Here is a 24,750-nt window from a genome sequence, read left to right on the forward strand (position 1 = left end):
TACAAGAATTTCAAAAACCTCTTTAAAGTCAGCATTTTATTTATGAGTTAATTTAACAAATATAATGGAAATGTAATAATACAATGAAAGGTCACCCTGCTTAATATACTACAGAACAGAAAATTAGTGCTATTGTCAAAAGCTTATGTAATCTTTAAGCTAAAGATAATGTTCTAAACGTTTTCAAAACAACACTGAAATAGCAAGATTCAAAAACATGTTTTTGAATACGACAATATACCATATTTGTCGAAAGTTTATGATATTGTGTATATTTCAATCTCGTTAATGTGAAGATAGTTACCAACTCCACTGATAATTTTAATTCTGACATATCGTCCGATAGTAGGATGGTCACACAAGATCTCCACTACCTGATTCGTCACCCCGGGTCCTTTGAAAAATCCCTTCTGTTCGTATAGGACCCCGCCCAGTGACACTTCAACCGCCACGTCATGGAATCTTTCACCTATGGAGATGATTCAACGTTAAAAAGAAAAAAACTGCTTATATATATATATATATATATATATATATATATATATATATATATATATATATATATATATATATATATATATATATATATATATATACGAGGGCCGTTCAAAAATTACGCGGACTTGTTGCACGCAAAATATATTTGACGACATAATCAAGCAAAAAGTCATAAATAATATAAAAGAATCTTTTCATATATGATCATCAAAATTTCATATCAAAATAAAGTAAATTGGTATCAATTTCAAGTTATTTAACAGGACATCTCATGAAGTCACGGTGCAGTAAAACTTTCAACGTCACGGGCATTTTAAAAAATGGGAGCTTTCATTTTCTCAATATTTTCCCTTACTATTTGATTCTGTATAGTTTTGGTTACCCTATCCACTCAGAATAAACATCCATATACCATTTCCGATTCAGCTTAAAAACTATAAAACTATCATTGTGTGTTTTAGTTTGTGTTAAACCCCAAAACTGCAGATATTTCTGAAGTAAGGTTTGACATCAGTCGATCTCAATCACATTCTTAACAGCCCAGATCAGTGTTTTGTCGATGAACTTCTTCCATTCCCCCCGTATTGCCTTTTGACTAAGGTCTATCAGTCTAAAATTCTTTTTTTACATTTTGTAGAGATGTGTCGGATATTCCGCTGGTTTACTACATGTTTCATTAGGATTATTCTGGGTCTCTATTGGCGTTTTCCCAGCATGATACATGATTTGATAAAAGTGTGCTGCTCCGTCAAATCACGAGACGTCATTTTTGCAGTTGATTTCGTAGGGGTCACATCGTAGAAAAATTACAATATTTCTGTTAGTACTTCAAATATTACGCCAGAACTCTAAATACTTAATAATAAAACAATAAAAAGAAATTTTAGAGAAAATTATTGAATAATATCTTGAAATATGGAAAATAAATGAATAAAATGTTGGATACCGCATGTTTGTTTTTCAACATTTTTGCCGTGCTCCGTATATCACCATCAGCAGTATCAAAACGGCAGTAATTTTATGAGATATTAAATAAAATCAAAAATTTTTTACCAAGAATTTACTGGAATTCTTAAGAAATATGTTCCTGTGAAATTTCAATTCTATATGACGTCTGTAAGAGTAAATAATAGTAGAGTCTGCGTAATTTTTGAACGGCCCTCGTATATATATATATATATATATATATATATATATATATATATATATATATATATATATATATATATATATATATATATAAAGGATAGATGGTTCTCATTTTGCCCCTCAATCTTTTAATGCGCGATTTTAACATACATCTGATACATTTAATCCATTCCGACAAAGTGTCAAGGTCTTCTTTTTCATGTCTGGCCCATCGCCTGGCGTAATCCTCTACAGAATCCATAATATTTATTTAGGACCTTTTTAAATTAGTGATCTAAGGTCCTCATTATTAACTATATTTACGTCACCAGTAATAACGTGTTCAGCAGGACTGTATAGTTATAGGGTGAAGAAGAACATGAACACGATGGAGGATTATGTTTCAGATATTCCATATCCAGGCCCTGTAAAGTTTTCTTGTAATTAAAAGTTTGGAAGCAATAGTCGATGTATATTTGTGGGAAATACAAGGTGTAGTCTTTAACTTGAAATATGGTGGAATATAAGACTGGACCCTTTTGTGATTAAGAATATTACTTATATTAACCGCGTCAATTCCTTTGTTGGCATATTGAAGTTTAAGGAAAAACGAATTGTTTTATCTGCATTTTCTTCAGTAAAACGTGGGGTTTTAAAAAGCCTATGATTTGCAATATCTATAATCACAGATCCGAGCCTATATTCTGGTGCCGAGGAATCAAAAAAATGGACTTTCCTTGACCTTATCAAGAAGACTATTTAAAAGTTTCAAAGGGACAGAGTAAAGTTTGGTGCGAATATGATGTAGACCTAACTGTTGATTTACGTAAGGTAGTAATGAATCAAAAGAGAAATCGTGTATTAAAGGTTTACTGTAAGACCGATGCCCATGACTACGCTTACGTCTCTGTGTATGGTTAAAAAGTCCCATCACATTTACATTGTTACTGTGGACTGGAAAGATTTCCAACACTATCGACATTGTCATTACATCCATAGGGAAAGGCTGTCCCAAGCTTTCTAATCCAAAATTCTTCTCGTTGTCTACGGAAAGGTGTACTCAGTGATGGACTGTCTGTGTGGTGGTAAATCTCTTCTAGAATTCTAACTTTCATTGACAAATAGAATGATCAGGTAAATAAAAATGCTTCTATAAAAGTTGCTGACCCCCATTATTTATCTGAAATCTATGACCTGATATTCTTTTATTGAGTGATCCCTTGGTTTCACCAACATAAACAAGTCCAAAAGATAACATTCTATTCCGTAGACAACATCAGAGGATTTGCAGTTTAGATTTTCCCATGTTTTGGTTCAGAAGCTCTGTCCATTAAGATTACTGGTGAAAGAAGTGTTAATTATCAAAATGTCACAGGTTTTACAGTTTTTCGCAGAACATTTGGAATAGAAGACATGGCATCGGAAAAGGAATCTTCCAATATATCTCTAATAGAAACCTTACATTCTTTCAATTTTTGTGTGAACTATTGGTTTTATACCAGAACTGGGAATCTGAAGACTGTACATATGACATATGTTAAATATCCCTGAGGATTATCCGAGGGGCACCGAATGAACTGCTTGAGTCTGTGTCCCTTATAGACTCAAAAGTGACGCCTTTTTTATACTGGGCGACGCGTCTGCCAGTATCATTTCGTTATTCTGTGTACTCATGAATGAATAGGAAGCGAACGACAAGTACCCTCGAGGACAGACTGTCCACCAGCAGAGATACATGTTCATTTGTTCAAATGAAATATATGGAGATAAAGAACAGTATTCAAGCTCAAAAGTCCATTAAACAATACATAATAGGAGCAGAGCAAACACTGACCTTCAAACATCAGAGGTGGGATCAGGTGCCATGGAGGAGTGAGCATCCCCTGCCGACCGGTCACACCCACAGTGTGCTCCTTGTCATGATCGGGAAATAACGGAAAAATCCGTCGACAATTCAGTGTGTAAATAATGGCCTAACAATTAGTATGAAAAACGTCAGTCAGCATTTGACTCAATGATAAATTGTATTTACTGACAAGATAATTGTATCCACCATAGAACTTACGAAATGATGACTTTAAACGAGACAGCTGATATTCTTGTTTCATCAACTTGTTTGTCAATAATTTAACTCGTTTTAGAAATTGTACATACGTAGAGCCTGCTCTTGCGTATCGAATCAACTGACAGATATATACCCATATGTATGCATGGGATGAAGGTATTGCTGCATGAGTAAGGGAAGTTGACGATTGAAAAGCTAAAGTCATCACGTTTATCATAAAGCTTGGTTGTTAGATTACCATTAACGTCTTTTTCAAGTAAAATATCCAAATATGAAACAGATGTGTCAGACTCTGTGGTATCTATTATCTCAAGCTCACCAGGATATATCGTATCGACATAGGAATGGAAATAGAAATTGTTAATTGACAATATGTCGTCGATATATCTAAATGTCGAGTTGAAGGCCACAGCAAGTGTTTTCTTCTTTTCACGTACAAGATTTTGGACAAATTCTGCTTCATATGAATACAAAAAAGGTTTGCTAATAACGGGGCGCAATTAGTACCCATGGGAATTCCAATTGACTGTTGGAAGACCTGGTCTCCAAAAACCACATAGAATGTCAATCAGAAACTCAAGCATCTTTTTAATGTCAACTTCAGAATACTTGTGTGTACAATCAGAATGTTTTTTAACAAAATAGTTTTGCAAATGACCAATGACAAGGTAAGTAAATTTACGAGTTCCATTTTTATTGAAAAAGCAGCTGTCAATGATATCAAAAAGCCTGGACTTTAATTTATCGTGGGGAATGGTTGTGTATAAAGTTGAAAAGTTGTAAGTTTTTCAGCCGTTGATTGTTGTAAAATCTTGAGATTTCAAATTTTCCAAAAGTTCCTTGGAATTTTTAAGTATCGACATCTGATTTACACCACTTCTCGAATATATTGTTGCATAGTACTCTTGAAGTTTCTCCTTCACTACTGTTAATATCTTAGTGAGGAGTAAAGAAAGAGGGTTGGTTGAACATTTACTGGAACCCGATATGTATCTCTATATGGATTTTTATGAAGTTTTGGAATCCATTATAAATATGGTAATTCAGATTCATTTTGGTTGTTTGAAATATTAAAATTATTCAAAGCTGACATATGATTTTGAAGAATGTCTTCCTTAGAAAGGGAACTATGAATATAAGTTGGATTACCACTTGTAGAATTAAATCCAAGATCCTCTAAAACACATTTAATATAATGAGCCTTACAAACAAAAACAATGTTGTTACTTGCTTTGTCAGCAGGGACCAGTACGTACTGATCATGTAATCTATCTAATTCTTTTTTCACTTCTGGATTATTGAATACAGAAATATAGATGGTTCTCATATTGCCCCTCCATCTTTTAATGCGCAATTTTAACATACATCTGATACATTTAATCCATTCTGACAAAGTGTCAAGGTCTTCTTATATTATGAAATAATAGTATCAATAAGAAACCGCAGCAAAAAGGTAATAACAGTATATAGAAGAAGATAATTTTAAAAAGTTTAAATATCAGTTAAATGGGTAGTGAATACTTTATAGAGAGAACAGTCCTACTTGGTATTGTCAACCATTTTCGCCTTATTCAATTTCATCCTGTTGAAGTCATTCAGTTTGTTCATACCATCAGGGCGACATTACATTAGCATCGAGAATTTTTCTCTTTCTCTAAGCATGTCAATTATTGTCAGTAACCACTACTGTCTTGTCCTCCTGGTTGTGACCTTTAAGGTTGAAATGTTTCCAAACTGGTTCATTGGATTTCTTGGTCTTAAAGGATTTATCGCATGCTCTTTAAAAATCGTAATTTTGTAAAAAAAAAAAAAATATATATATATATATATTAACTACATCCCTGTTTATTACAATAAGTAATATACTGTACATTTATATTAAATAATTTTGTATCTCCCCTCCTAATGAGTTATCATCAGGTATTAAGCTTTCCACTAAAAACTATAGTGTAAATTATGATTGCTACATTTGTCTTGCACTGGGACTTTTCTTTGGTCAGAAAAACTGTGAAGAAAGATGTTGATGCAATTTTAGAGGAATCTGTTGATGATCTTATACATTTACATGTTAGATGACTCGAATTTTTCAGATGTAAACACAATTGTCAATACCTTTAACTAACATATAAAACCATGCTGGGTAGAATACTTTAAGACTGAGAAAACTTCATTATACAAATTTTACGCAAAGTCGGAACAGAAAAGCAAAACTTAAGAAAGTTTGGAGAATAATGTTTAAAGCTTAAAAATTAAGTCAGAAAACGAGGTAAAAACTTGCTAACCTCTCCAAATAACTACTTTGCACATAGAACATTTACATCATTGAGGAAGCAATATAATCAAGCACGAAACAGTAAAATCAAATTTTTCTTCATCATTTGCTGATAAAGTCAATGATAGTTATTACAATACAATAAAGTTTTGGAGAAATTTGAACAATTGTAAAATTAAACAGTTTGAAAGCACTTCAGCTATGAGCATGAGGGATTGGATGAATCATTTCTCAATGCCACTAACATCCAAAGAAGATAACTCTTTTGACATTGACTCAGATAATACCTATATAGATGGAAAACATAGGAATTAAAAATTTTAAAAATGGAAAAAGTTGTGGACCTGACTTGATATTGACTGAGTTTATACTGATTGATTGATTGTATGTTGCTTAACGTCCCAATCGAGATTTTTTCACTCTTATAGAGACGTCACCATATATCGTTGAAGGATTTCAAATTTTGACCTTTGCTCGACACTAGGGCCATTGAGCAGTTAGGAATCTTTATCGTGCCAACGCCTGCCGTGACATGGGGCCTCGGTTTTTAAAGTCTCGTCCGAAGGACCCGCAACTTTCACTTCAAAGTGTTGAGCGCATGGCGAAGGAACAGTTGCTATATATACCTATTTTTTATCGAACTCACGACCCTCCGATCACGAGCGAGCGCTCTACCGACTTAGCTACCGTGAACGGTGACTGAGTTTATAAAGACAAGTTCAAGTATTCGCGAACCAAAATTAGTAAATTATTTAATAAAATTCTTAATGTGGTAAGATACCAACAGCATTGAATCAGTTATATATTACTGTTCTTTATAAGTCAGGGATCCAAATTATTGTAACAACTACGTGGGCTTGAGTGTTAATAGTATTCTAGGAAAATTATTTCGTGAACTACTGCAGACAAGATTGTCAAATTATCCAGAAAGTAACTCTCTTTTAAGTCCTTTCCAGTCTGCTTCTAGAAAACAACTGGCAATATATTTGTTTTAAAAACACGAATTAACAAATATGCTTATTGCCAACAAATTCATTGATAATTGTTTACAACAAAATAAACAAAATATAATTCCCAACGAACATTTCTGCTACTACAGTACATAGTTTTAAAAATCTTATAAATAATGCTCTGCAGTAACGTCTTGGTTTAATTTGATTTTGTAGAAATGTAAATATCTTAATTGTGTTAAACCTTCTCTGGTCATGGCCAAACTTTGTGTTGAGTACCACTAAAATTCACTGAAAAACAATGGGTTAAAACAGCATCTGAACTTTTAGTCATGTGACATTGACTTTGTCCAAACAATAATTATTAAAAATAAAGACAGACCTCTTAGTTTCCAGTAAGTCAACAGAAAGAGAAACAAACAAGGTAATTCCAACATATCATATAAACTTTATTTTTAGAGATAAGCTGAAACACTGAAGTGTTCCTTTGTATGATGACTGCTTTAGTTAAAATATTACAATATTAGTAATTTGTAAGCACGTGTGTTTTATCTAAAATTTCTTTCCAATAAATATTTGGTGTAAATGTAGTAATTAGAATTGTTTATATGAATTTAATTTGAAATTTTATTTTAAAAACCTGTAAGTTCTTTGAAAATTAAAAAAAAATTATACACTCACCATTTTTATCTGCTCTGTTGAACACTCGTATAAAAGAGATTCGTAGTGCCTCTTGCAGATCAACAGATAGCCACGGAGTAGATTGAACCTTAGAATGAAAAATTCCACCACTGCTGATGTTTGTGGGCATCACACCGTCTGTAGCATAGTAAGGCCCCCACATGTCAAAGTCATCACCATATATAGACGAAGCTGAGGTTGGCTGATGAATTGCAGCATTTCTTTCCCATTCTTTCTCTGTTAAGAAAAAGAACTCATGTACAATCCTTCAACACAGATCATTCCTCACGGGACATATGATCTCCTTACACTACGTCCTTTGTGTCTTCAATATGTCGGACACAACAAACAAAATCGAAATCAATCAAAAGAAATGAAAAAAAATGTATATAATTATGTTTCATTATATTATGGAAATTATTCTAAAATATAAAAATAAATATTTGATTTTTCAAAAGTTATTTTTTTTAAAGTACAGTAACATTGTAGACCTGAATTGAAATCACCTATTTTTTTCTTTGCAGTAGTAGGTTTGTCAAAATAAAAAAAAATTACATCAAAGTAATTGCAACACAGATAAAACTTTGAATTTATTACATGGATTAGTTTTGTGCTAACAATATACAATAACCTTAAACCTCAAATCATTGCACTTCTTTCAAATCAAGGATGTATAATAAGTGCTTTAGGACCTTATTTGTAATGCGCTTACAGCCCACCATACATACTGCAATACGTCAATACATGACGTCATCATACACACATTTTGATATGTTCCTTTTATTTTTCAAAGCAAGTAAAGAGTGACTTGATTAAAGATGTTGAATAAAATAAATGATTTAATAAAACGATCTCAAAACTGTTTTGATTATGGATATGATAACAATTGTTGCCATACTTACTTCAAAGTCGATAAACTACAAATCTAGATATCGTTTTAATCCTAGTTGGGTACATTCCTCTAATCGTTTTTAGAATTGATAGTGGAAGAAAGTAGTTCACTAAAACGAAATATCTCTTTAGCTTGCAAGTAGTATATAAAATAAGTAGATCATCTGAACTAAAGATACTTGATGTATATGGAAGATTGATTGATTGATTATATATTGTTTTACGTCCTATTCGAGAATTTTTCTTCCGAATTGAAGTAAAAAGTTACAACTTACAAATATATATATACCGGTACATGTAATTAAATGTCGAAATCCCAGGAGTGATGCTGGAAGGAGGGTGGGTGGTCAAGACTCAGTGTGTAAATCCTTTTTTAAATTTCTTTTCAACCACCCTCCCCTGCCATCCTTCCCTTTCTATTACTATCTTTTTCTCAATGCCCCTTTTTGAATTCCAAATTGTCTACAATGTTGTTTGGCATTTGGTTTAAAAGAAAAATAATTCAAATGCATTGAGACTGATTCGATTAAAACAATCAACTGAAATGACAGGCAGTCCATACAGTTTTAGGAATGTACATTTAGGGATACTTCAGTGATTGCAGTAGGCTGACTTTGGCGTACAGTGTTATTAAAATGAATATTTCTTTTACTCTTAAGATAACAGAGTAGTAAGGTAGTAGTGTGTCAAGAAAGCGAATATAAAAGACACCATGGAGTCTGCCATATCTGTTTCATATTTGGATGTTTTACTGACTTAAAACGAGAAGAGCTTACTTACAACTAAAGCGTATGACAAACAAAATGACTTCTACATTGTAAACTTTCCTTATTTATGTAGTTATATTCTGTTTTCACCTGAAGATGGTGTTTATGTCTCCCAACTTACTGAAAATTTAAGAGCATGCTCCGAGTACGATCAAATTTTAAACCGAGGAAGGCTAGGGATATTAGAAAGATTTCAACAACCTCGTTTAATGTCAGCATTTCGTAAATTCTATGGTCGTCATAATGATCTTCTTAGCTAATATATTCTATCATTTGATCGTATTTTGACTGACATATTTAATACCCATTGTAAGGCCTTTAGTTTTATAATAAATTTACCTACTGGATATTTCGTCTGTCTGAGCAATACACGGCTGTAGTGACCGATCCACAGGGGATGTTTGCTCCTACTAGACACCTGATCCCACCTCTGGAATTCCCGGGGTCCATGTTTTATGCCATGTTCATATGTTCAAAGATATCTATTGTTTGTAGTATTTTTTTTATTGCTTTTTATTTGTTTTGTTTGTTTGTTTGTTTTCTTTTTTCTTCCTTCTTTTTTGATCGCCCACCGTGGATTATCTTCAACTTTTCACGTACAAATTCTTCGCAAATAATCTTTGTAATGTAAAGATATAGCTTCATGAAAAATTCACGATGATTTCTTGTAATACTTGGAACAATGCGAGTATCAACCTAAAAGAGAGAGTAGATTGGTTGATTGATGTTATCCTTCTTATCAGAGAGACATATATGATTAGAGAAGGCATGTAATAATCATTGACGCTGATATATTTTTGATGCCAAAAATAATTATGTTTCATAAAATCATAAATATTGACATAACTTTTACATTGCACAGTGAAAACTGTTTAATCTGACACCCGTGCAATCCGTTTCACAGTGAATTCTGACCTTTATTATGTCACCCCGGACGAAGTCAGGGAGACATATTCCTATTGTTCGACTTAAAACGCGGTCCGCACAATTTCTCAAAGATGCCTCTGTCAATCTTGATGAAACTCCACTGTCATAATGACCAATAACTAAAGATGTGTAATCTTTCTTCCAAATTTTCAAAATGGCAACCGTTCCCATGGAAACTGATAAAAAGTGGTATTTTTTAAATTTCATCTTTCTCGGCTGCTTTTAATAAAATCTTTTTGAAACTTGAAAGAAGTGTTCCATCTTAGTTCTGCTAAAACCCTTTAAAATTTCAGCGTTGTTACTGTTGCCATGGCAACAGACAAAAAGTCAAATTTATTAAATTTCGTTTTTATCTGTAATTTTTCATAAAATCTTTTTTGTAACTTTAATGAGTTGTTAGAAACATCCAATCAAAGTGATTTCTGCAAAATAATGGAACAGAATGGAAAAAAAGAACGATTATTTAAAAAAAAAAAAAAAAAAAAAAGCTGCAGTCGAGTCTTCGATTTCGCGATGTTTCCACATTTGGTTTTGTCCTTGAATGTTCTCATAAAAGGCTTTGACAATATTATTGAAACCTTCCACAGAAATAATAATCACTATTTGTAGTTTTGCAATTCTCATTTAAAATTTTCTCCAACGTTGCCATTAGAATAGAAAAAATAATTTAAGTGCAGTTTCCTGAAAAACTTTGTGTAAAGGTTTATGTTTCGTCTTTTTAAAATTGTGATATATTCAATTTCTTTGTCTTCCTAATTTCTTTTTATGTAATAATCCTAGGGTACGTAAAGGTCCACCTTTGAAGCTTTTATACATTACCAATTTCTTGATTTGTTTAAGAAGAAATTAGATATCTTAGCATTTTCCAAAAAAAACGTAGGACCAACGTTTCCTTAAACACTACAAACCATTCATTTTATTTTCATATATGTAGTTTACGGGGACTCTACTGGAGTAATACACAAAGTATGAAGTGCAGAGGTATGACTTCTCTGGTGACAGAGAAGACACGGAAAACCTTCATATTGTCATAGCAATGAGTGTCTATTAAATAAAAAGGATTGCATGCGGTATATATCTTATGGGCGCATTTGTTTACTTCTTATCAAATAAAGAAGGCAATGACATATTTAGTATTTTATCCCCCCCCCCCCACTTTCCCCTCTGTCAGTTTTCTCTAATTGTTAACAAAGCAAGTTTTGTTTAACGTCTTGGATTCTAAATAAAATGACCTTGACCTTCATATTACAAACAACCCTTCGTCATAAACTTTTCAAAATGCTAAGGCTTCACACTTACTACAAAATGATGGTTAATTTACATGTGAATTTTCAATTATCCCTCCCCCTCCCCTTCGAAACAGCGAGGTAGAAAATGCAGGTATAATTGATAGGGAAGACCTTAAGAGTTTTATGAATAAAATTCAGTGCCGCTGTTGTGATCTAATATTTAACCAGCATTCATTCTTCTGTTTTTCTATAGAATTTATAATTATTATATTTAATACATGTATTTTTTTTAAAGTAGCGATTGTCAGCTGAATTTATTGGCATTTTGAGTTTTCTTGTGAATGTATTACTTGCATGTTAATAATTTAATTCAATGATATTTAGAATTATTGAAACTTATTTTCCGTCATTTTTATTAATTGAAAATCCTTGGATCCACTCCCGCAGGTGGGTAAAGGCTTCATCACCACTATAGACAAGACAATCAGCACGCCGGAAATGTTCAAGATTCTGCTACACTAAGAAAGTTTACACATAGTTTGTCATCTCATAGAAAAAATCAGCCCCTGTCCAGTGTAGAATTAAAGAGGAAAATTCAGGAATTATTTTGCTTCAGCCTTGTTTTGTCGTGAACCTTGAACGACTTTCACTTCCCTTAACTTTGGTTCGACCAAACCTAGCAATCGTAACTTGTTCCGTTTGTGTGTGCAAGTGGGGGGGGGGGGGGGGTGTCGGCTATTTCTACGAATACCCATTTCTTTAAGCATTGAACAATCTTAAAGCTTATGTTTTAGTTCGGGGTGACATAAGCTATTCCTTGCAATAGCAGAGTTTCTAGTTTTCATTCCCATTTTATTGTTTTCTATGATCTTCACACTGTGCAAACTGACACCCTATCTATTACAACACAAATTTTGTCTCCCAGTGCAGATTATACAGGTTTCACTGTATTATTGAAAAATGATTGGTGAATATAATCACCATTGTTTTACATTCCTGTAATATGGATTTAAAGAAAACGATAAAATAACCTATTGTTTGCACTTTTATGACATAAGGCATGTTTCATTTGCAATTGCATAAACAAAAAAGACTTAAAGAAATAGGGTCAGTAGAAATAAATAATTTACTCAAGTTTTTATAACAGACACCTCTTCCCATGAAATAGAAAAATTCACACGTGTAATATGTGAAATGGAGCATAACTAATCCTCTCTGTCAAGGGTGATATTTATGAAATAACCGAGAAATGATATTAATGATAAAATCTATATTAATTTTACACATGCTATGCATTTTCGGTCGGTACAATGGCATTACCAGCAAATACATTTTATCATTAAGTCAAATGCTGACTGACGTTTTTCATACTAATTGTTAGGCCATTATTTACACACTGAATCGTCGACATATTTTCCCGTTATTTCCCGAGTATGACAAGGAGCATATGGCGGGTGTGACCAGTCGGCAGGGGATGCTCACTCCTCCATGGCACTGATCCCAGCTCTGATGTTTTAGAGGTCCGTGTATCTCTCTCTCTCTCTCTCTCTCTCTCTCTCTCTCTCTCTCTCTCTCTCTCTATATATATATATATATATATATATATATATATATATATATATATATATATATATATATATATATATATATATATATATATATATCTAGTATTGATGTTTTAATCAGGCATGCCTCTTTAAAGAATGTTGAAAGTTTAATATTCATTGAAATAAAAAAAAAGTCGAAATATTTTATCTTCAATTTAATTTTTTCTGAATATTTGTTTACATTTTTCTATTTTTCTGTGTATTAATTCTTTTTAGCATTTTTTTTTTATTTTTGCACTGATCTGAATTCTCTGCCACAAGCAACATTGTGTATACACCTACATCCAGTTTCTGCATAGAATACAAATTTTCTAGGTGGGAAAACTGCATCCTATGCTTTTATAGCCATGTACTAGTATTTCGGTAACCCAGGGTGGGTTATGCGAAATTGTGAACATCCATATCTTTTTAATAATAAATAGGATTTAAATCAAAAGCTGAAAATCCTAAATAATTTTACAAAACTATAGCCTAAAGTTTTTAAGATAAACTTGGCAACTTTAAAAATATTTCCACATGTTCACGGTATTCATGGTTGTAATGACGGAAATGCAGCATGACTGGTTATTATTGATTATTAGTATTAGCAGTTATGACTTAATTGCCAAAAAAGTTGTGTTTAACTTCTACACAAGTGTGGCAATTACCTATATTAATGTTTCTGAGCTGGGTAAAATGATACGACTGAATAAGCACATGCATTTGGACTTTTCTAGCCAGTGGGATCTACATAAAGATTTAATATGGTTCCACTGCTCTTGTCAATAAATATGATATTATGTTATCAAATATAATGTTTGGTGATTTTCAATATTCCATTTTGTTCCTGTCTCATTTAAAGGATCTTGTTTTGTTATGTTCCCTTTGTTTTCACGAAATGCAAGAGTATATTTATCTCAAACTCATTTCCTCATACATATTAAGTTTCCCATTCTTGATAGGATCTTTTGTTTCTCGTTTGCTTTGATGAATGCATGATAAATTGTACATAAAACTGTTTACGTTCAATTTTTCCTTCTTTCTAAATATTTCAAATCCCAATAAATCAATTTATGACATCCCTGAGCTTAAATACTGTTCGTTATCTCCATATTTTTCATGCTAAAAAAGATATTTTTCACTTTACTTCCTCTTGCACATGGTACAACTAGTTCACTTCATTGTTGTAATCAGTGCTCGTTCATAAAATAATTACTTTAGTTATTCAGGAGTGACAAAATATTCACTACTTTGAGAAATTAGAAACATCTGTCCTTAACCAGAAATCTTATCCAACACGGATCCATTGTTCTTCAGTGAATTAAAATATAGATTTTCTCATAAAATATTCATTTTTCGTGTTTTATGCCCTGTTCATTCTTTGTATTCTTTTTAGATCGAGCAGTGTTCTTTATCTTCACCTTTTAATCCCACCTCTTATGTTTTAGAGGTCCGTATTTGCTCTGCTCCTGATTTGTATTGTTTGAATGGACTTTTGAGCTTGAATACTTATCTCCATACATTTCACCTTTTTTTCATTTTCAAAAAAAAGCAGAGATTCTAATAAAGGTGTGACCAATGTATTTCATTTTCATATTTTGTCGTAAACTTAGGTCCTGTTATGAAAGCCTGCAGCTTCTCAGAGATCGATCGGTTATTTTCTAAAATATATGATAAAATTATTAGATTTTTTTGATACTATTAATCAGTATCACACTAGTACCTGGGTAGCAGCCTGAGACCTGGAATATTTTAAACTTGAAGTTGCTTAGAGGTTCCACCAATTTCTTAAAAATATCGTATGTTTTATTTCAACATTGAGATTACAGTGAACGACGCAAAGTTTAAAACACGTTGATGCCATTCCCGATGTGAAATGAACTCGACTTTCATCATGATTAATTGACATATCCCCATCAGCTCAACTTCACTGTATTTAAAGTAAGATTGTGTATTCTATCGCTTGGCAGTCTTAAAATAGCTTGAATTTTGCTCTGTTGAAATAGACAACAATAAAGTTCAATAATGTCATTTATTAAAATAGTATATATGAACACAATTTACACACATGGGTATCAGAATAACAGGCACTGAATATAAGTATAATATATGTTGTATAATAAGTATAAAAAGTATCTTAAGAATAAAACATGAAGATAACAGAAATGAAGCTGGAAAGACCATTGACACAATACAAATTAGGACTAGAGCAAACAAAGACCATTGACACAATACAAATTAGGACTAGAGCAAACAAAGACCATTGACACAATACAAATTGGGAGCAGAGCAAACAAAGACCTCTATAAACATGAGAGGTGGGGTCAGGTGCCATGGAGGAGAAGGAAAAATGTCGGTCAACATTCGACTTACGGTTTTGTCAAAGGTCAAGATGTCCAAAAAATTATTTTTAAAATAGCTCCTAAACTATGTGAGGTATAAGGTTAAAACTTTTGCAGTTTATAAATATATCATTGATTAACAGATAAAAAGTATCATTTGAAAACAAATATTTAAAAAATATATATTTTTTGAGAAAAAACAAATCAAAAAATTTGCGTATTTAAAAAAAATGCACCTGCTTAATTCTGTACTTTTAGTGAAAAACCATCATTGCAGAAATAATATATGTTTATCTATGAAGGGCAAGTTGGACGTGAATGGTCTCTGGAAGGCTGTTATTGAAAGCATGCCATGTATAAAGACAAGACCCCTATAAACTCCGCCATTTGCAATGTACTTTCGGTTTCAAATCTTAACATTTGGACAAAATAAACAGGGAAAACAACTTTCCAGAGGCTATCGAAGTCCAACTTGCCCTTCATTGATAAACATATATTGTTTCTGCAATGATGGCTTTACTATAAGTACGGAATTAATTAGGTGTATTTTTTAAAATATATATGCATTTTTTAAAAAGACTTTTTTCTCGATAAATATTTTTTTTTAAGTATTTATTATCAAGTGATACTTCCTATCTGTTAATCAATTATATATTTATAAACTGTAAAAGTTTTAACTTTATAAACCACATAGTTTTGGAGCTATTGTAAAATTAAATTTTTGGACATGTTGACGTTTGGCAAAACCTTAACGATAGAATGTTTGTCACTAACAAGGTCATTGTATCGACCATAAAATTTCCAAAATGCTGACTTTTAACAAGATTTTTGATATCCTTGTATCATCAACTAAAAAAAGACATCAATTGCAAAGTAACAACAGTTACTAGACATTATGATTAACATGATCACTTTAACTTTTCTATTCTCAGATTCGCTGATTTATTTAGCAATATACCCTTATCACTTTCATATGGAGTTTATTTCTCCCGGTTGATTCGATACGCAAGAGCTTGTTCTATGTACAAACAATTTCTGAAATTGAGACAAGGTACTGAAATGTGCTTACGCTTCACTCTGAACTGCCTCAGTCTGTCAGGATGGTGCAGTTCAAATATTTTTAATTTAATTGTTTTTCTGACAGGTACAATTTAAGTACATGTACCCCCCCCCCAACCAACAAAAAGGAAAAAATAATAATAAATAAATAGTCTGCTTCAAGTTCCACAGTTTATCGAGTACAATAGCCCCTTTATCACAAGATAATTAATGAATAGCCTCCTCAAAATAACAATAATTAATTCATTCTCTCTCAATTTTTCCCAAAATAAAATCAGAACTCAAGTAAATTCCCCAAAACTACTTCTGTAAAGTCTGATTCAGAGATAACTCAGAATATGTGACCTTTAATACATTAACTTGCACTAATTGATAAAATTTATTGATCAGATTCCAAGATTATGGACATATTTGATTGAATCTCAATCCCCTTAAATTTCTTATCAATTTTAATTTCAATCAGTTTTAACCCAATTAAATTCAAAATAAATAAATGTTCATCATAGAAATTTAGATTTACGCGAATAATTCATCTAAAACCAAAAGTTGCAGGCTAACTGTAAATGAACGGATTCGTCATAAACATCATGTTTATAATAAAGATTTGTTATTAGGTTACCATTAGAGTCTTTTTCTTGTAAAATATCTAAATATGAATCAGATGTGCCAGACTCTGTGGTATCTTTTATTTCAAGGCCACTGGGATATATCGAGTCGACATATGAATGGAAGTAACCTCATGTTACTTCATAATACGTCGTCGATATACGTAAATGTCGAGTTGAAGGCCACAACAAGTGTTTTCTTCTTATTTAGTTTTGGCTTCTTATGAATACAAATATAGGTCTGCTAACAAGGGGACACAATTTGTACCCATGAAAATTTCATCAGATTGTCAAAAGACTTGATATCCAAAAACTACATACATGTAGATATTGTCAAAAACTCCAGCATCTTTTTAATATCAACTTCAGGGTACTAGTGTGTACAATCAGAATGCTTTTTAACAAAATAATTTTGCAAATATCCAATGACAAGGTAAGTATTTTTACGAGTTCCATTTTGATTGAAAAGCAGCTATGATGTCAAAAAGCCTGGATTTTAATTTTTCGTGGGGAATGGTTGTATAAGGTGTTGAAAAGTCGTACGTTTTGATGTTATTGATTTTGTTAAATTTTTTTGAATTCAAAAAAGTTTCTTGTAGTTTTAGAGTATCTATATCTAATTTACACCACTTCTCGAATATACAGTTTTTGAAATCCAGTATAGGTATTGTAATTCAAACTCATTTTGATTCATTTTGATTGCTGGCAATATTAAATTCATTTAACACTGACATAGTTTTTGAAAAAAAAATTCCTCTTTAGAAAGTGAGATAGAGGTGAAATTTAAACACAGGAAATTGACCAGGAAGAAGAGGTAAACCTTTAAACTACAGAAAAAACAAATTTCTTTTCAAAACTTACGAAATAATGGAATTACAATAGTGCATATACCTCAACAAAACAAGTAATGCATCAAATAGTCTTGGAATAAATCAGTCAGTGTGTCAATTACAATATTTAATAGTGATCTTAAAATGAAAAGTGACATTTCACTTCGAATGTCCTCAATACAACTTATACGTAAAACATATCATTTCAAAAATCTAGTAATAAATACTGTATACAGGGAAAATTTCACCCCCGTTTTATTTTCGCCCCCTTCGCCCTACTCACAGGTGGGCAAATTTAAAACGGGTCGAATTTAAAAAATAACACAGTATGATTTCTTAAACAAAATTGTGAGTATGTAAAACGTGGCAAAACTGTTTCCAAGTCTGAAAAGGCGAAAATAACTTGTATATAGTAAAATAAAACTCATCAAACTCTAAAAAAAAAAAAGTACCTGAACATAACATAGTATTGCTAAATACAAGTTTCCTGTAATTTAATTACATCTATAAAACAAGAAAAGTTAACTATATTCAATAAATAGCATTTAGAGATCATCTCAAAATATACAGGCCCATAGGAAGGAAATTCAGTTTGGGGGCACAGCCATACATTTTCAGTTGACAGTTGAGGAGGCACTACCAAGAATTTCCTGACAAGCAAAAAAAAAAAAGGTCATCAGACGTTTTTATTGAGGGGTCACAAGCAAATAGTATCTATTTTTACTATAATAATGTATATATCGGAAAAATTATTGGGGGGCGTGCCCCCCCCCTCGGTTCCTACGGCCATGCTATAACGATCAATATTACTTTACAGCATAACTCTACACTATTGAAATAAAAATATCATCATTCAAGTTTAAAGTCATGATTTTGCAAATTCTATGGTCGATATATTGACTTTGTCAGCAAATACAATCTATTATCAAGGACCTTTTCTATACACTGATTAAATCGGGGGGGGGGGGGGCATTTAGAAAATTCTTCCATATAAAGGTGTCAATACTGAGTCAATGTATTTAATTTTCAACATATGAAACCCTGCCGTTTAGCCTCAAGAAAAATATTCAAAGACAACACAATATTGATGAACATAAATAACTTATTTAAAATGGGAATATATATGCAAATAAAGTGGTCAATTAATTTATTTTGGACTTATAAAATGTTAGAAATGCTTTAATTACAATTAGAGTGAAATGCTGAAGATTTCAATTTATTTAGTTTTAGATCAAAGGGCAGATCAATCTAACTGCATGAAATTACCATGGAATTCAAACTCTTTAGTGTGCCGTGTATAGGGGGTCCTTAGTCCAATGCTGACTGACCTTTTTCATACTAATCGTTAGGTCATTATTTACACACTGCATTTTCTATGGATTTTTCCGATTGTCCGATCATAGCAAGGAGCACAAGACGGATGTGACCAGTCGACAGGCGAGATTTACTCCTACGTTTTATTTATTACTTTGAGAGTGATTGAAAAGTCGTACGCTTTCAATCAACAACATAAAAACTTACGACTTTTCAACATTATATACAACCATTCCCCACGGTAAATTTAAGTCCAAGCTTTTTGATATCCTTGACAGCTGCTTTTTCAATAAAATTGGAACTCGTAAATTTACTTACCTTGTCATTGGTAACTTGCAAATTTTTTTTGTTAAAAAACATTCTGATTGTAAAGACAACTACTCTGAAGCTGATATTAAAAAGATGCTTGAGTTTCTGATTAACAATATCTATGTGGTTTTTGGACACAATCTGTTGAAACAATCTGTTGAAATTCCCATGGGTACCTATTGCGCCCCGTTATTAGCAGACCTATTTTTTATTCATATGAAGTAGAATTTCTTCAAAATCTTATACGTGAAAAGAAGAAAACACTTGCTGTGGCCCTCAACTAGACATTTAGATATATCGACGACGTATTGTCAATTAACAATGGTTATTTCTCTTCTTATGTCGATACGATATATCCTGGTGAGCTTGAAATAAAAGATACCACAGAGTCTGACACATCTGTTTCATATTTGGATATTTTACTAAAAAATGACGTTGATAATAATCTAACAACCAAGCTTCAAGATAAACTTGATGACTTTAACTTCTCAGTCGTCAGCTTCCCTTACTTATGCAGCAGTATACCTTCATCACCTGCGTACGGGGTTTATATCTCTCAGTTGATTCGATACGTATGCTCTACGTATGAACAATTTCTAAAACGAGGTAAGCTATTGACAAACAAATTGATGAAACAAGAATATCAGTAGTCTCGTTTAAAGTCGTCATTTCGTAAGTTCTATAGCTGATACAATTACCTTGTCTGCAAATACAATTTATCATTAAGTCAAATGCTGATTGATATTTTTCATACTAATTGTTAGGCCATTATTTACACACTGAATTGTCGACGGATTTTTCCGTTATTTCCCGATCATGACAATGGCACCTGATCCCACTTCTGATGCTTTGGAGGTCCGTGAATGCTCTGCTTCAAAATTTGTATTATTTAATGGACTTTTGAGCTTGGGTAATTTTTGTTATCTCCATATATATCATTTAAACAACAAATTCCCCACGAAACAACCAGGCTTTTTGACGTCATAAACAATTGCTTCTTTAATAAGAATAGAATTTACAAATTTTTCTTTCTTTTTATTTGTCAGCTACAAACGCACTTTGTTATAACCATTCTGATTCTGGTACTCTGAAGTTGATATTAAAAGGGTTGCTTTAGTTCTTCATTCGTTTTAGAAAGAGTTCTTACGTAGAACATGCTCTTGCGTATCGAATCAATTGGGAAACATACACTTCATATGCTGGTGATAATGGTAAATTCTACATATAAAAAAGGAAAGATGGCGATAGAAAAGTTGAAGTCATCACGTTTGTCATAAATATCGTTGACATTTTGCCCTTAATGTCTTAAAACAGTCCATGCAAATATGAAACAGATGTGTCAGACTCTGTGGTGTCTTTTTTTAAGTTAAGTTTAATAACCTCTGATATTTTCCGAGATACTTGTTTGCTCTGCCTACAATTTGTATTGTTTTATTGGATTTTTGAGCATGGTTACTGTTCGGTTATCTTCAAATTTAATCTGTATAGATGAGTAATAAATGATAATCAATAAAAAGATCTTTCAAAAATCGAAATATGTAATTAAAAAGGATATACACCCTTTAAAAATTTGTATTGTTTGAGGAACGTTTAAGTGGATCAATTATCTGACATGCAACGTCTATCTGAGATAAAATACACTTCAGGTAAACTAAGTTCGTCATTATTTTTAAATGTATGCAATGGCCGTAGGAACCGGGGGGGGGGGGGGCTGTGCTCCCAATAATTTTGACAATATATAGATTGCTATAAAAAACATAGCTTCTACATGCTTGTGCCCCCTCAATAAAAACGTCTGATGACCTTTTTTTTTTTTTTTTTTTTTTTTTTTTTTTTTTTTTTTTTTTTTTGCTTGTCAAGGAATTTTTGGTAGTTGATTGTGCCCTCCCCAACTGAAAATGTATGGGCTGTGCCCCCCTACCCACCCCACCACTGAAATTGCTTCCTACGGGCCTGTATGCACAGTTAATAATATAGATAAATAGAGAGCAATTCTATTAGGTCTGTTCAAAGTTCAGAAACTAGGTGAAAGTGAACTAGGAAATTTAACTTAACCACTCGAAATTTATTATCACAAACAGAAATTACGATAGCCATTATTATTAGCATACTGTACTGACAGTTTGGTTCTTTACATCCCAAAATGACACACGACCTTTTTTCACACATATGACATGGGATACTTTGTCACAATAAACCTCAATCATAAAACTGGTGTTATTTCCACTGAATCAGAATGCCATTTAAAAATTTCAGATATTTATTATTACAGTATCTGTATTCATTTAAGGAGGAGAAGGACCTTGAGCTGAAAAAATACTTGTCATTCAATTTTTTTCATATTTTGTATATTTCTAATTAAGTATGTTCCACATATCTTAAAGCAGTTATATCATTAGGTTTCTTACCTTATTTTAGAGATATTGATTGACAAATACTATGCCCTACCGTATCTAAGTGGAGTTTTAATTCACAATGTTTCCGGGCTCATTACTCTGTCCATAATGGGATTTTTTAAGCATATATAAAAAATATCAAAGTGGGCATGTATCTTTTAATTTATTTCAGAGTATAACTAGCATTTAAAACTCGAAAAGGCAAGTTTTGTCTATCACACTGCATCTGGATAGGGAAAATTACGTGCTTTTAAGACAACTTAAACAATAAAAAGCGTAATTTACAAAAAAATATATCATTCAATATTTTTTAATTTACGTTGAAATGCAAATCCATCAAATTATTGATTAACTGTAAAAATTTCGAATAATGAAACTGACCTAATTATTTCACAGGACATCGTTAAAGAGGACATAAGCATGACAAAGACGTGTCATGTTACATTTCTCGAGTAAGGGAAAAACCAACTATGACGTCACACGTAAGCTAAATAAGTGAAATAAGATATACCTTCATATGATTTCCGTCATCAGCCATGCAAAAATAATTTTTGTGTTCCCTGTTTCTCAAAATATTTCATCATATACTGATTATGACCTGTTTTATCATAATAATACCGCCCCTGTGTTAACCGAGTATGATCTTGCTGTACTAGCAGATCGTGTATGACGTCACCGACTTTTACGACGCGCAGTTTAGGGAAACAGAGGAGTGGATCAATCTTTTTTATAATTTATTATTGTTTACAAGAATGTTAAAACTTTTTTATTTTTTTTAATAAGATGGTAATTAAAGTTAAAAAATTGTCAAAAAATTATACAAGAATTGATGCTTCACACGTTTTGCACTTATATAAACGGAGATTATGACGTAGTTAAACAGAGTCATGTCACCATGTGTCCTTCATCCCTTAAAGTAAGCAGGATACATGCAAATTTTGGCTGTCCTGTCAATGTCAAATATAATAAAATGATTTTTAGTATGAATAGATAATCGTGCATCTACATTTGTGGATAAATTCACTTTTGTCTTTACAGATTTAAATGTGTAAAGTTTAGGGAAACACAAGACACATAATGGAAAAGGTGAAGCTAACATACAATGGCTGATGTAAAAGTGTTGATGCCAGTCTCAGCATACATGCCAAAGTTTAAGAAGAAAAACTAAATCATCGATAATTTCAAGTCTAACATACTTACTCACAGTAGGGAAGGGTGGTCAAATAATTTTTTTTTAAGTTTGAGCTTGAAGATCAAACGTCTCATAAACTATCTTAATTTGTAAGCAAATGATAAATCTAGGGATTTGTCATTATTTTGGCGTGTTATAGTATGACTTAAAAATGATATCGAATTTGTTTAGGTGCCCAATTGTGCTTATTCAAAAAGTATCCTTTTCTCAGTGTTATCAAATTTAATTATCAGTCGCGGATTCGATTCTCGTTCCCGGCTCTGTGTCAAACCAAACAATTAACAGAAGAAGTAATTGTTCCTCCGCCATGGCCTGTTTTAGAGAAAAAAATTCAAGTGTCGGTCGTTAGACATCCCGTATATTGTTAAGCTTGGGCAAGATAATGTTTTTGACATGCTTAGCTCAAAATTTGTGACACTTTACTTAATGCAGTTGAAATGAATGAAAAATTCTCAAATGGGACGTATAACAACATAAAAGTAAGCAATCAAAACTCAGTAAAAGTATGGTAAAAAATACATTAATGATTCATTTGAACATATTTTATTGTAATCTTAATGGGATAAGGTACACATATTTAAAACTTATTACACCCTCTCCCTACAAAATGATATATTTGAACTAAGTCACTGTTAATCAGTTAATAATCTGAAGAAATAATAATATATATATTATATCAATATAAATGTCAATAATAATATTGATATTAACAACACACGTACACCCCCCCCCCCCCCCCCCACACACACAGAGATAATATGTAACTTCAACATTAGCACAAACAGGGAAAAGTGTTTGCCAACTAGCATCAGGTGAAGCCAATAGTCTTTCGTGTTATGCTCCGAAATAAATTCTCATTTACAATATTGGAACTGAATTTATGATATTCTATGCTTTTTATTGTACATAAACCATATATCAAAATAATCTGTTTTTCGAAATCGTAGCGACAAGTACCGAATGCAGAAGGTATTTTTGTGTCGCTTCAATATCGATGTTTACTTCAAACTTGTTCTGTTTAATAAGTTATTCATGTTATCTTAAGTAATCAGCATTAAATATTCCTTTGTATTCAAATTCAATCATGATGTCTTTAGGACAAACTGAAAAAGCTTTCATCTAAATATATACCGACCCTAGAAAGGAAGAATATATGATTGGATCGCATTTCGGAATTTATGATAAAAACTGCAATCAAAGCAATTATTATAGCAATGATTATAAACGTTAATTAATGATAGTGTATTGCAAGCTGTCGATATTCAAAAGAGAGAAAACATTACTTAACCCTTTTTCATTCTTTTATTAAAGCTGTGGGAAAAAAACCCCCAAAATTTCTGTTGCATGACTGTAGCATTTCAATGCAATTTTATTGAATAAAGGTGATGTTTTGTCACAGTGTGAAAGAATATCAGAAGTGCGGCAAAACTCTTGATTAACCTTCCCTTCAAGAAAAGTTTGTAAAACTACTTCCTGGCCTGTTATAAGATAGAGAGAGAGAGAGAGAGAGAGTAAATAAACCATCCTGAAAGGGACTAAAACTATACTTTTTTCCCAAATATATTGTTCAGATCCATTTTTACAATGTTTTTTCACAATCATTCTCACAATTGCTAATCTATGGCGTCTTAACCACTCAACTATGACGTAACAGCCTATGAAACTGTTAACGAAATGACAGTAGCAAAGGGAAAATCAAAGAAAATGTA

General features: G+C 32.2%; 1 protein-coding gene across 1 annotated transcript in view; it reads right to left on the reverse strand.

Moving 5' to 3' along the window:
* Positions 1 to 240: 240 nt before the first annotated feature.
* LOC133191350 (fucolectin-6-like) overlaps positions 241 to 24,750 on the reverse strand; it is a 28,960-nt gene continuing 4,450 nt past the window's right edge. The window contains exons 2-3 of the mRNA XM_061327097.1: positions 7,595 to 7,831; positions 241 to 469 (exon numbers count right to left, since the gene is read on the reverse strand). Coding sequence (XP_061183081.1) covers positions 258 to 469; positions 7,595 to 7,831 — 449 coding nt within the window. The 3' untranslated portion in view covers positions 241 to 257. The remainder of the gene's footprint in view (positions 470 to 7,594; positions 7,832 to 24,750) is intronic.

The sequence above is a fragment of the Saccostrea echinata genome, unplaced genomic scaffold (genome assembly GCF_033153115.1).
Source record: "Saccostrea echinata isolate AGI-Se365-2 ecotype Australia unplaced genomic scaffold, CSIRO_AGI_Sech_v1 ptg000023l, whole genome shotgun sequence".
NCBI lineage: Eukaryota > Metazoa > Mollusca > Bivalvia > Ostreida > Ostreidae > Saccostrea > Saccostrea echinata.